Source organism: Schistosoma haematobium, chromosome 2 (genome assembly GCF_000699445.3).
Source record: "Schistosoma haematobium chromosome 2, whole genome shotgun sequence".
Taxonomy (NCBI): Eukaryota; Metazoa; Platyhelminthes; class Trematoda; order Strigeidida; family Schistosomatidae; genus Schistosoma; species Schistosoma haematobium.
This window is the reverse complement of record NC_067197.1, coordinates 26,155,742-26,168,982: the sequence shown is the minus strand read 5'-3', so window position 1 is coordinate 26,168,982 and position 13,241 is coordinate 26,155,742. Positions and strand designations below refer to the sequence as shown.

At 32.8% G+C, this 13,241-nt stretch overlaps 2 protein-coding genes across 3 annotated transcripts in view; one reads left to right on the top strand and one right to left on the bottom strand.

Annotated features, from left to right (window-relative positions):
- The first annotated feature begins 1,997 nt into the window (after positions 1-1,997).
- Positions 1,998-5,852, top strand: CEP19 (Centrosomal protein of 19 kDa). The gene is made up of 3 exons (XM_051214740.1): positions 1,998-2,313; positions 2,358-2,812; positions 5,211-5,852. Exons 2-3 carry the CDS (start codon positions 2,472-2,474, stop codon positions 5,350-5,352), a joined length of 483 nt encoding a protein of 160 aa, XP_051067927.1. The 5' UTR covers positions 1,998-2,313; positions 2,358-2,471; the 3' UTR covers positions 5,353-5,852.
- A 3,329-nt stretch (positions 5,853-9,181) lies between these two features.
- MS3_00006581 (uncharacterized protein) overlaps positions 9,182-13,241 on the bottom strand; it is a gene marked incomplete at its 5' end in the record, with an annotated part of 29,308 nt that continues 25,248 nt past the window's right edge. Inside the window, 2 exons of one of the 2 annotated variants that reach the window (XM_051214739.1) lie at positions 9,182-9,831; positions 11,110-11,545. In XM_051214739.1, coding sequence (XP_051067926.1) covers positions 11,528-11,545 — 18 coding nt within the window. In that variant the 3' untranslated portion in view covers positions 9,182-9,831; positions 11,110-11,527. The remainder of the gene's footprint in view (positions 9,832-11,109; positions 11,546-13,241) is intronic. The other variant, XM_012942673.2, reaches the window with a different exon arrangement.

Below are 13,241 nucleotides of genomic sequence, written 5' to 3'. Positions count from 1 at the left end.
TATCTTGTAAAATATCAACCCAGCTGAGTAATTTGCTACAGCGAAAATTGTATCATTTGTAACAATCTGATCTTGCCTGCAAACCGTCATGCCTAATGTAACAAACTGTTATTTGAGAATAAATTATTACAACTGACACGCATCAACCAGTTGCACCCCATAAAAAGGTGCATGCAGCGGTGGTCACACTTTCTCGTATCTATTCTTTCTAAATTTTTCTGCAATAATGTTATTTGTACTATGCGATCATCAATGCATTCATAGTACCTGGATATGACGAAAATGTAAGTCACGACATGTATCAACCGAGAAATGTGAAATAGACCTAATCTGGGAGGTCATTTCATTCTTACCCAAATCCAGTAGCCTTTCAACCATCTGTCTAGTTCACTCAAATGTGTGGTGTACAGACCCATTGCTTATAATGTGGTGTCGATTAGTGGGGTTGACGATAAAACTGGGTAATTACACTTAAAGATGTAAACAGGTTCAAAAAGAAGAATCAGCGACTGTGCAATAAATTACGACCCAAACAGCTTGAATAAAACTTTGTTCTTTCAAATGTTACGCCTAACATTTAAAGGCAGTCCAAAGTTGAACATCCAGACTTTTTGTTGCAGAGATCCGAATGAACTTACCTCAAGGCAGTTATTACATATTCGTAGTGTGCGATATTGGCTATACGGTTAGATAGAAACGACCTTAGATTTAAAATTATTGGTTGATCGGCCGGATTAGTAGTTGTAGCTATTTAGAAGCTGTCTGAGCTCAGAATATGTGCGCATATAATCGAGGGATCTACTCCAACGGCAATTCCAGCTAACTGATTAAGTTGACTACCACACATTCAGCGAGCTTTTAAAACAAGCCTTGGCACCTAAGTATGCCTGGAACAAAAGCAACGGATCCAAACGTAAAATCTGAAACCAGTACCACAACGAAAGATTCTAGTACAGCGGAACAAAAACTATGTGAAATATTATCAATGCTAGAAGATAAAACGTCAGCTGTATCACAATCCAACCACTTGAAAAAAATTGTTCAAGAGAATACTTTTTTGTAGGGGATATAGAATTTCAACAGTACTTGGTTAATTTTACCATCAAGTGATATGTCTGAATACTAGGTACCCTTTTCTGTAGAGTTGCATTAAAATGGCTATAACTATCAGTTAGTGAGGTTATACCAACAGAGTTCATAAATAACCTTTTCACTGAAATAGGAATAGTATTCGGGCCTTCAAAAAATCCTGTTTTTTTGAGAAAACAGTTTCGTTATACTTAACAGAATGAAGGATAAAAGTCAGCTGCGAACATCAGTATACTCATTAGAAACAGGCAACGCTACTTACTAAACTGATCTGTTTCGTTACAGGCTTCAAGCACTATACTTAAGTATACCATAATTCTTTCAACTAAACTGAAGTATACGACAACCAAGAATACTATACTAAGCAAGTGTCATAGTTATGGTTTCATTTGCACAGACATGTTGCTCAAAGTAGTTAAATGGATATCATTAAGCCGATAAAACCAAAACACGAAATATAGGCCAGTTGAACTTACCTAACAGAAGACAAAGGATATATATGTTGCTTTCCGACTGAAGACAACAGTCAGTTGTTCATAGAAACATAGTTTACAGTACAACAAACCTTTCTTCAGTAACACTATGCACTGACGGTCTATCTGGAAACAACTGACTATGTGATTAAACTCACTATGGCTTGGGATAACATCCCAGCGTGCAGTGAACGTACAGTGTAACGCAGTCAGACGTGGAGAATAGAAATTAAAAACATGGCAAAATTAACTACATAATCTAGTTATTTAATTAAAAACACATTATGAAGTGACGAAATTTGTGTTTGCTTGGACGCACAGATAACCTTGTGCGATACATGGTTGCGTTGCGGCTAAATGCACCCGCCTAATATCGGGCCACTAAACATTTAGTGAAGTATTTCAACATAGAAATTGTTTAAACGGGCGTTTTTGCTTTAGAACAACCATTCAAATGCGATCATTAACTCCACTGCTTTTTTTAAACAAGTTCGTTAGATATCACGTTATCGACTCTAAATCCACGGAAACACATAGAGCCAGCTAGGTTTTATGTCATGTCCATTTAAATGTGTGTACAGTAGACTATCATAAAATTACATAGAAGAGCAACATACGAGACGCGATAAATAATAGAGTGATTAGCTGAATGTCCTTTTCCAGCCAGGTAAATCACTTAAAACCGATAGACTAATCTTCAATGTTGACCAATTATTGGTCAGTTTATTTGGTACATTTTTGCCGCAAGAATGTTGGTTGAAGCTTATTATCTAATAAACAATTTGTGAATAATAGGTTCACAGGATCTCCCCGCATTTCTCCTTCAACATTTTGAATTTTATTCATAATGAGCAAAATTTGTTTTAAACACTCAAACCCAAGAGACAGTGCCTCTGTGGACTTACAAAAATGAGTTCTGCAATAACAATGCAACGTTGCGGGATAAGTATCAATTCAGAGTCTCTAGTATTGATCTATGAAAGAGGCCTGAAAACGAGAAAAAGGAGAATTCGAATTTCTATGCCTCAAAATTCATCGGTCATTGAGACATTTAAGGCATTGCGAGCGAACGAGCGTCATAAACAGTTCATAAATCTTATTCCTAAGACACAGCTTTTACGACTATTGACGATTTTCAAAGATTTGTGTAGCGGAATGAATCTTGAAGACTCTTTGAACAGAAGAAAAGAAACGGATCCTATTCGAAGTGATGAAGACTCTAACAGTGTTGATTATAATGTCTTGGAAGGGTTTGTTTAAAATGTTTTCAGGTATTTTATAACACTTGCATGGCTTTGTTTATAACACTTTTGATTGTTAGTTCACGATATTTAAAATATACAACCCTCACATCAGGTATTTTCTTGGATCTTACATGATAGAATAAAGTAAGTGCGATAGACGGTCCCTGTCAACTAATGGCTGTTAAGCAACTCTCTTTCTGCTTAACCATACGATTTTGTAACACAGGAGATATGTAGTTCAATTGCCCATGCCCATAGGTAATATATTGCTACATTAAAATTTTAATAAATTTCCCGAAATTTCTGCTACTTTGGAAGTGGTTTACGGTTATGTACCAGAAAAGCATGCTTCAAATAATAAAGTCATAAATGGATCTGGGAGAACGGATACTAGTAAGACAGTAAAATTGGCAACGACCAAAGCAGATCCCTATTTTAAGAGAGAAATATTGAACTATTTCGTAGCAAAAGTGTTTAACATATTTATGCTGCGTTGGTAGCATTTTTGACTATTTCATTAACTTTTACGGACAAATAACTGTTGAGTATTTTTTTTAGCATAAATTTGATTTGCTTTGTGACTATTATCTCTTCCAGATTCAAATGTCTATTTTGTTAGCCTTATAAATCAAAAGTAAGAAGAATTCTGCTTCTAAAGATGATAGATTTAAGACTTTTCTTGCATTTCAGTAAAATTTGTTGCGTCATAAACTTGAGTGTTTTCTTGTGTTAACTGTTGACACTAGCAAAACTGAAGACTGACTCCGCTTAGTAACCTTAAATCTACGTTTTAACTTGATGTCAAATTTTTTTCCTCATTTAAAATCTGTCTCTCTATTTTCTCAATACTTATTTAGTGTTGTCGGTTGCGCCACCAGTTTAAGATAAAACTTCAGTTTGAGCGATCTGATGTACTCTGCTTTAAATCCTGCAAGATTGGTACTAGTTTATATCTATTTAACATGCGGTTACGGCAGTTCGAGTTTGAAAGACGTGTTTATTAATGTAAAACCATGATAGTTAGGAGTATTTTGATTATAGTATGAACTGAAAATCCCAAAAATAACGCAAATGGATCAAGAAGCACTCGATAAGCACAGACGAATGTACTGTATTTGGAATTCGAAATCAAGCATTCAACAAGTACAAAGGAATCATTAGTTCATTCAAACATCACAAAAGCGTCCTACACCATTTAGGTTTATGCGAATTCAGAACTATTTTAAAAGTCCTTTGGGACTTAAATTTCCAGACGAAACGTTTAGAGTCATTACTGTTTATTTAAGGTTTTGATAATGTTGCAAACTATGTTAGCCCATTACTCTATGTTTAACGTTTCAACGATCAATAAGGCAGCTTAGAAACAAACTACTTTCATGATTTCACATATGGTTTTTCGTTTTGTATGCTACGTAATATTAAATTAGTAGTTAGTTCAACAACCTGCTATCTGTATACTATACCGATGGTGGTGTACACTGTCTTTGTAAACTACAATCAACAAATTTGGTTTGAGGCTAAGCATTACAGATTTCCTATGGTTTGTGACTTTAGAATTAAATAAACGACTAATTCAGGAATTCGTCGACGGCAAACATGAAAGATCAAATAAAAAGTCCTATGTTGTTAATATATGAATTTCATTTTCTTATTTTTGGGGTTTCGAATTTTTTCCATAAACTCCGAGGTTCATTTTAAGTGGTGATTAAGAATTTCTATCATTACTGCTACCATGCATTAGCGTTTCTTGGTTGAGATTATTTGTAAGTGATAAATATTAAAAAAGAATCTAATTTCACTGTCCTATATGATGATTGTGGCATTACGGTAGATACCATAGAAAAGAGTGCAAACCTATTGAACAACTGCATCACTTATAAATTTTACTGATTACTTTTTCCTGTTTTTTTATGACTAAGTCTTTCTTCGAGCCTTGTTCTACACCAGAAATACACCTCCTGTCGAAGTAGGCGTTGGTTAAGCATACGTAACACATATTTTAATCAACTCAGTTGACGAAGATTCACTACCTTATCAACTGATTTGACATCTTTACATAGTATTCTTTTCCTCACCCAGGTATTGTTTACTCCGTGGTCTCAAAATGCCTGGGCAATGCTCCCTAGACACCTATGATGGAATATCAGTAATCTACGAATATCCTCTACTCTTAATGACAAAATTTCATATCCATAAATTTTAATAACTGAAACTGCGAGATGTTTAAAATAACTATCCATTGACGTAGTAGCAACGTCAAAAAAATATTTGCGTTATAAAACGTTTAGGTAATACTAATAATCTCAAATTAATTCAGTCAACCATAAATTATTATTCCTTTACTGCCCCAATTGAAATCTTGTCTTCAGGTTCTGCACCATTTATTCTCTACTTTACTCTCTAGAAAGAAAACTGTTATGAATAATTTGTCCGAACGGAACGAAATGCTGCCCACAAAACACGATTTCACTTATGATGAAGAAATGGACCTTCCTGAGGAACAAATTGAATCTTATTCATGGGATTCTGATGAATGTGAATTTTAAATGTCATGTGTTTCAGATTTGTTGTGTTTAGTGAAAATAACTGTATATAAGTTGTATTGTATATGACCCAAATAAAGCGAAAACATTTTAATTGCTATGTCTATATTCAGTATTGTACTCCTGAATACATGAACTAAAGATACGATGACATTTAAACGGTTTTATTATGGTGCACTTAAGCTTTATTTGTAAGATTATTTTGATTAAAAATATCCAAGAAAATGTGTGACAGAAATGTACAGAGAGGATAAACAAAATACTCATTAGTAATATATTGAATTCATTGATTATTGGCCGATTATTAATTTGAATCCATTATTACATGTTATTGTGCATTGCTTAGAATGTTTTTCACTGCTTTCTTTAGAACTTATTATTGTTAATAACATTTGAATGTCAATTCATGATTTTTTTATTGACTTTCTGCCTTATTAAACAATTCCGTATAGATATATTTTGCTGGTGACAAATACTAAATATAAAATAATAAGCGAATAAAAGAGTTAATTGTATATTCTTATCTTTGGTCTCTTTAAGTAAAGTGGCTGATACATTTTAGCAGATAAAAAGCCGTGATCTAACGACTAATAATACGATCTTATCCAAAGCTAGTTGACCAAATGCAGTTGTATTCTAACTTGTTAAGACAACTCAGTAACGAAGAATCGGTTCGTGATAACTGCTTTGGAGCATACACTTTGTATGAGAGTTAGTAATTTTACCCGGTTATTTAGATCAAAATATTTGGATCTGTACTCAAATCGATAACTCATAAAGTGATAGTTGAACGCTTTCACTATTAAATCACTTGTACTTCAATAAAACGTCAGTTCTTACCTCACAACTAACTCCTATCATTGGAGCGTAGGTCAACACAGGGATAAGATAATACTACTCATTGTACATACCCACACAATATTTTGTTTTTTTTTCAAAAAAGTTTTGATTTCTCAAATTCTTTCATCTCACAGAAGTAGAGCTATTATTTTCCTGAAAAGTATTCAGACCTAAAATAATTAACAGATATTAGGTTCTGTCATGTGCATAACTTATACAATTCTTTATTCTAATGATGTAGGTTTGTCATACTTCGAGTAAATTTATATTAATGTAATCAGGTTTTAAGCAGAATTCATCCAATATCTCGGTCTTTTGAGAGCTAAAAAATCATGTACGAACATAAGAAGTTTTGAAATCTCTGTTAGTTAATACATTCTGTACATGATCATTCTTATTGTATTTCAACTTTGAAAGCAAAGTGCTTGCCGTGTAGTCTAGAAACAAAATTTTGCCAGGTTTTAAAGAGAGGTTGATAACATTTATAAAACGAAATTACCGTTCTCTTCTTTTATTCACTCCGAGCAATAATGTCCTACAAAAGTTCCTAGCATATTTGTTATAAGGATTCCAACCTTCAGGAAGCGTTAACAAGATTCTGTGCCCATTCATCTGTTTTCAGGACGCTCATAATTTATTTCTGAAGTTATTTTTACGTTGCTAAATAATTGCTGCATGTTTTTGTTTGATCAGTGTGATGCATTTTTTCAGTATCATCAGTGTCGAACGGTGAGTTGCACAATGACTAAAAACAGCTAATTTCTCATGAAAGTCACTGGTGAATGGTTATATATACCCCAACTAACCGGTCGAGAGTAGTCCTATCAATGCAATCTGGTACTTATGTTCGAATTTATGGCGTCGCTTTTTTATTAACTCTACATGGAAATGTTTCACATAACATAATCCTATCCCATATATTACTTCTTTAAACAATGTAGGACAGCTCGCCGTAGTCTTAGTTATCTCATATAATCAGTAAGCATGGATATGTGCTTAAGGTCAAGTAATTAACACATTCAACTACTCTATGTGGATAGATCAAACATATGTCACCAGATACGTTTGCATGTATTATGATCAAAACTTATTTCAAACATTTGAGTTCTAAATGTTCAAATACTTTTATGTATGATCCTCATCTCCCCCCATTTTATCTGCTTCTTTTCCTATTTGTCCTGATAAACATTTGACCTATTAACAGTGCACAAATCAGTACATGAATCAAGTTTTATTTTGAATATGCTGACTAAAATGATCATCAATATAATATGCTGCATTATATAGAATTTTCAGGGGTAGAAGTTCAAATTCCAATTGTAGTCAAAATTAACTCTTGCAAGTGAACGACCACAGATTATCAAGTTAAGAAGTCCAAATTTTATTTTTCATTGTCAGCTCTGATTTTCTTCAGTAAAACCTGATACTTGAATCTAATATAAGTAAAGGGTATGTCACTGACTACACAAGGGATGACATCTACATTAAAATCACCTTTTTATTAATAGGTTGATTTTGAGTGGACAATTTTATTTGTATTAATTAAGATATTTCTCAATGCTGATCGTACTTCACTGGACAAAGAGTGTGAATAAATGTGTAGTTGTAGTTGTCTGACACTGAAGAACTACGTGTTTTCATATCTCCATGTATAAAGACTTAGACGTTTGTTTATTTTTTGTTGGCTGTCGTCAGTCGGCGTATTTAAGATCTGGAGAAAATTATTTCTATACGTGTCCTTTAAGACCAGTTACAAAAATATAACCCCCGAGTATCCCCAAAAGGCAGAAATTAATCCAAGGAATTTACCCACAACTGAAGACATCAATTCAGTATTGTAGTTTGTATGAATCTTTCGATTGACGTTTAAAAATACAACTGATCAGTCTCTTATTGGCATATGTTCATCATGTGCGGATTGCTTAGATGTCACCCTAAGTCACAAGCATTATAAGCAGAGATAGATGGTGTTAGCCACCTTCCAATACCAAAACATGTGTATGGGGATTTGTGGAGGTTGTAGTATTTTAAAACTTGAATTCACGAGCCGATCTAAGCTAGACCACTATTGAAAACCTGGAAGCCCAGGACGTGAGTGTACAGTGCTTAGGAGTCCCATGCTAGGGAGAAATGATGATTCAGTACTACCAGATTTTCGATGGTGGTCTAGCTTGGATCTACTCGTGAACAAAAATGTATTAAACTTCACCCAAATGCACAATCTAGTGGCTATCTAGACTCAGAAGCTAACTGGATAACGTGATGGCGTTTAACGTGAACGGTACTGGGTTCAAGCACAAACGTCTAACGAGTGCAAAATAGGACGAAAAATGCGTCCTGGGTTCCACTCCTAGCCACCATCCACCTCTGCTTCGGAAGATAGCAATATTATTACGAATCCAAATAAAATCTGACCGTTTGAGGTCGTACGGTTTGCTTTCAAAATTCAGATTTCAAACTACACTTTTGAAGAAAATACGCTTAAACTGGAGATGAAACATCATTCAAGCAAAATTTGCAAATATACCTCAGTGAAATTTTTCACAAGTTCGTTGATTGAGAGTTAAATTAAATTGATATTTTATTCTTGAGTCGTAATGAACGTTTTTAAACTAAAATCTAATTTTTAACAGAATGTTTGTATGTTATTTTCACTCAGCATTTTAGGATAACAAAATTTCACCTCTTCTTTGTATCACAATCATAGTACCGAAATTACATTCACTCTGTGACATTTATGATGTATCATCAAACAGTACTACTTATGAGTAACGAAAACATAGTTAAACATTTTTCTTCACTTGTACCCAATTGGTTGATCAAAATCTTGCTTTCAATTTACTGGTCAACGTAATAAATATTCATCCAAACATTTTTCTTTTTCTTGATTATATTCAGAAGTGAGCGTTCGATACTAGTTTTTATCACTTAAAACTGGAGATTGTAGCTTGAATTTATATATATATATATATATATAGAGGCAAAACAGAGCTTCATAATTAAAGATTTTTATTATACAAAATAATGAAATCATTAATAATGTGACTAAAATAATGATAGAAGAAAATAACGATGAGAAAAATAACAAATAATGGGGTGGTAATACAAATTATTAAAAAAATTCTCTTGTAAACTTTTCACAAATATTTAGTTCGATCAGCAGCTTATAGTGACACACATTGATAATTTGATTTAGTCGAATAAACAATATCTGTTTCTATGATTTAAAACTTTGAAAACAATTTCAGTTTATTACAATTCATTCACTATTTTTGCACGTGCATTAAAACTTAGAAAATCTTTTCGTTGATTTCGTCGACGTCCTCCATTTACTGTTGATCTATTACTAATTATATCCGAATCAATATCACTTATAATTGATTGATGATTGTTCCGTTGAACAGACTTCTTAGATTCGATAGAGATGGGAGTATCTTGAACGGATAAAGCACCATTTATCTTATCATTTCTTGACTTATAACTATATGCTGGTGAACTATTACGAATACTTGTCAGTGAATTATTATGTTGTGATAATGAAACCATAGATGATGGATAACTGGATGATTGAATGGTCATCTCGTCACTGGTTCCAACTTTATTTTTTTCTGATTCACTTGATAAAAAACTGTCATCTGAAATCTAGATCACGAAAAAAGTGTTGTGATATGTTGTATTCGAAAGTATTATTGCAAATATTAACTTGAAATTCATTTCTAACATGAACTACCATCAATTGGAGAACTAAATAAAAGTACTGAGAACCGAACAATGTTTTTTATTCTAGTTTTACATTACTCAACACAAAGCACATATGAAATGACATTTGATCGAATCCAAAATTACAGTTGAAATTGTTCACAAGGCAATTTCAATACAATAACTTAAAGGAACAGTGCTCATTAAGAGACATAGAGGGCTTAAAGTTTGATTCAATATTCGATTGTATGTCTTTACTAGTGAAAAGTTTCAACTTAAAACAAAACAATAGTTCAATAATGTGTGATTATCAATTTTTCTTTAATTAACATTATGATTTAATGGAAAGAACTTTACAGTTTCATAGAATTCACTTTCAACTAAAGCGTAATAGTAACTGTTTTAATCGAGTTTATTTAACGATGTAGATGTTATCTAATTACTAAACTGTAGTTTATCAGAACTTGTGAAAAAAAACTCCAAGATCACACACAATAAAATTACTATAAAATTGAATAATTTTGTATTTCCATGGTGACATAATCAATTGGTTAGAATTAAATATCAATGAGAGATCATTATACACGAATCTTTCAAATAGACAATGATTAATTGAATAATCAATTTATTTAGTTGAAATGATCAATGAAATGTAGAGAGAATAGACCAATATGAATAAACCATGGTAATAAGTTTCAGTCGTGAATGAATGCTTACATAGTAAATTGAAATAATCAAACAGAAAAAGAGAATAATTAAAATTGCTATCAGAAACCAGGTCAAAAGTGATAACCATATATTTGTTCACTTAAAGTACATTGGAAAGAGTTCGTATAACACGATATCACTATATAGTGAATGAATAAACACAATGAAGTCAGTTGTTGTATATCCATTTTAACCCAAGTGATACATAATTGTTAAATAATATGAATGTAACTTTCGTCCCTCCACCAATAAAATATTATAGCAGAGTATAACGGATATTGGTTATTGTTCATTTATAACGAGATCATCAACTGATCAGTGGTGAACATAGACTGACTAATGAAACTGTTAATCTTCATAAATTGAGATAACTTAACCATGCTGTCCACATAGAGAAAACTTACAAACTTCAATGGATGTTACTGTTGATCAATATAACAAGAGAGCAATTACAACATCTATTAAACTGAATTGCTATATTGGATCATTGGAATATGGCTTGTAGTGACCTACTTTTATCAAGGGAACGCGATTGGTTTAATGGGAACAATTATTATTATAACCAATTGTACCAGTGATTGTTTTACTGTACTTGTTTGTTTGACTGTACTAAAGATATTCTTCCTTCCGTTGATTGTGACCTTGCACGAATTCGGTTACTCTCGGTAACCACACTTGTAACCTGGCACGAGCTCGGTATTCTTTCGATACCACGAGATCGCCAACAAATATATCTCGCTATAACCTCCAATCGCCTTCTGATATCTGGTACGCAACCTTCTTGTAGTGGTGATCATAGTGAACCGCGACTCGACGCCACACTACAAGTTTTCGATTATTGATAATATCCATGTAATAAGTTTTGTTTGTTAAAATTGAGTTATCAGAGCAAAAGAACATTTGTTTAAAATGTTGTTTGTCTCAACTTTGTCTATATGCTATTGTGACCCTGTTAAAAATAAATGGAACGCATTTAGTTCACTTGTTTTTGACTTTTAATCAAATAACTGAGAACCCTATTGAATAACATCCGAAATACTACTGAACGCTGAAAAAAGTACCTTGCAGTGTGATGTACAAATCTCAATGCTTCAATCTGATTACTTTTCATTAACTTCAGTTAAAACTCAAAACACACTAAGAAATTCAGGTAATAAAAGACATTCTGTGATTATTAACAAGATCTGACCAGTACTCAAAATAAACAATATACACGGAGTAAGAGCTCTATATTTTTAATCCAAAAAGGATCAAAAAATAATTAAACTCCATTACCATATGGGTCATATTCAGAAGACAAGGTCACCCAAACAATCGGCAAGTCACAAATCGAATGAGAAATACTAGGCTTGAGTATAATGAATATGAAGGTATAATCTTTCAAAATCATCAAAGAGAAAATAACCTTTCCAACAAAATTGAATTTATAAGAAATAACATTTGGACATCATAAGTGAGGTTAATTAATTAGTTAAATGGATGGAGTACACTTGGTGAAAAACTTTTATTCATCAATAATGAATTTATTAATCTATCGTAATTTGCCTTAGGGATTAAATATGGGGTTTTCATCACGAACTGACATCAGCTATAATGTCAGAAATTTATTTAGCCAAATGGATGAAAGGCTTTCGCGTTAAAATCCAAGATCTATTATCTTATGCCTGGTTGATTCGTCCACAAATTATAGTCTCGCCGTTTTATTTGTTATAGCCTCTCAATTATTACGTTTTGCACAAATTTCCCCATGAACCGATCGTACGTTAGCATTAAGCACTGGAGTTGGCGCCATAACCTTGAAATCTCTAGAACGCCTCTGATTAGCTCGTCCATAAATTAGTCTCGCCGAAAATATACAAAATATGATTTAACTAAACTTTGTTAAACTAAATGTAATGAACAGTATAGGTGTTGTAGAGATTATTAAGTTTTTGATTAATATCATGAACCGATTGATGTTAGACCACCGTTATAAACCTGGAAGCACCGGACGACCATTTAGACAATAACACCATTGGATGCCGGCTCAGTGGTACAGTAGGTCAAAAGTTCACGCGCAAGACTGAAGGCTCGAGGTTCGAATCCCGCGAGCGAGATCGTGGATGCGCACCGCTGAGGAGTCCCACAACAGGACGAAACAGATGTCTATTGCTTCCAGGTTTCCAACAGTGTTCTAACATCAATCGGTTCATGATCTCAATCAAAATAAATGTAATGAATATTTATATTTGGATAAGAAATAATTTGATAGAATAGTTTGCATTATTTCTCTCTAATATTTTCATTTTCTACAAAATAAAGCCTACACAGATGAGTTTCACTAATTAACAAGATATGAAAATGATGCGCATATATATATACCGACTGAATTGATTGTTTCATATCTAAGGTTATTTATACTTGCATAATTCACTTAATTAAGATATTTAGTACAATAAGTATATTAATTATTATGTATAAGCAACAAAATATTAAATAATTCATAATCTTTACTGATTAGACATAATGTACAATGTGATTCTCCTCACTTATATTTGATATTAATTTAAATAAATAATGATTTATATGAATAATATTAAGGTTAGTTACAACAAGTTTATGATGTATTTCCATCGATGTTGTTTTTAGTTGTTGTTCATTTACAT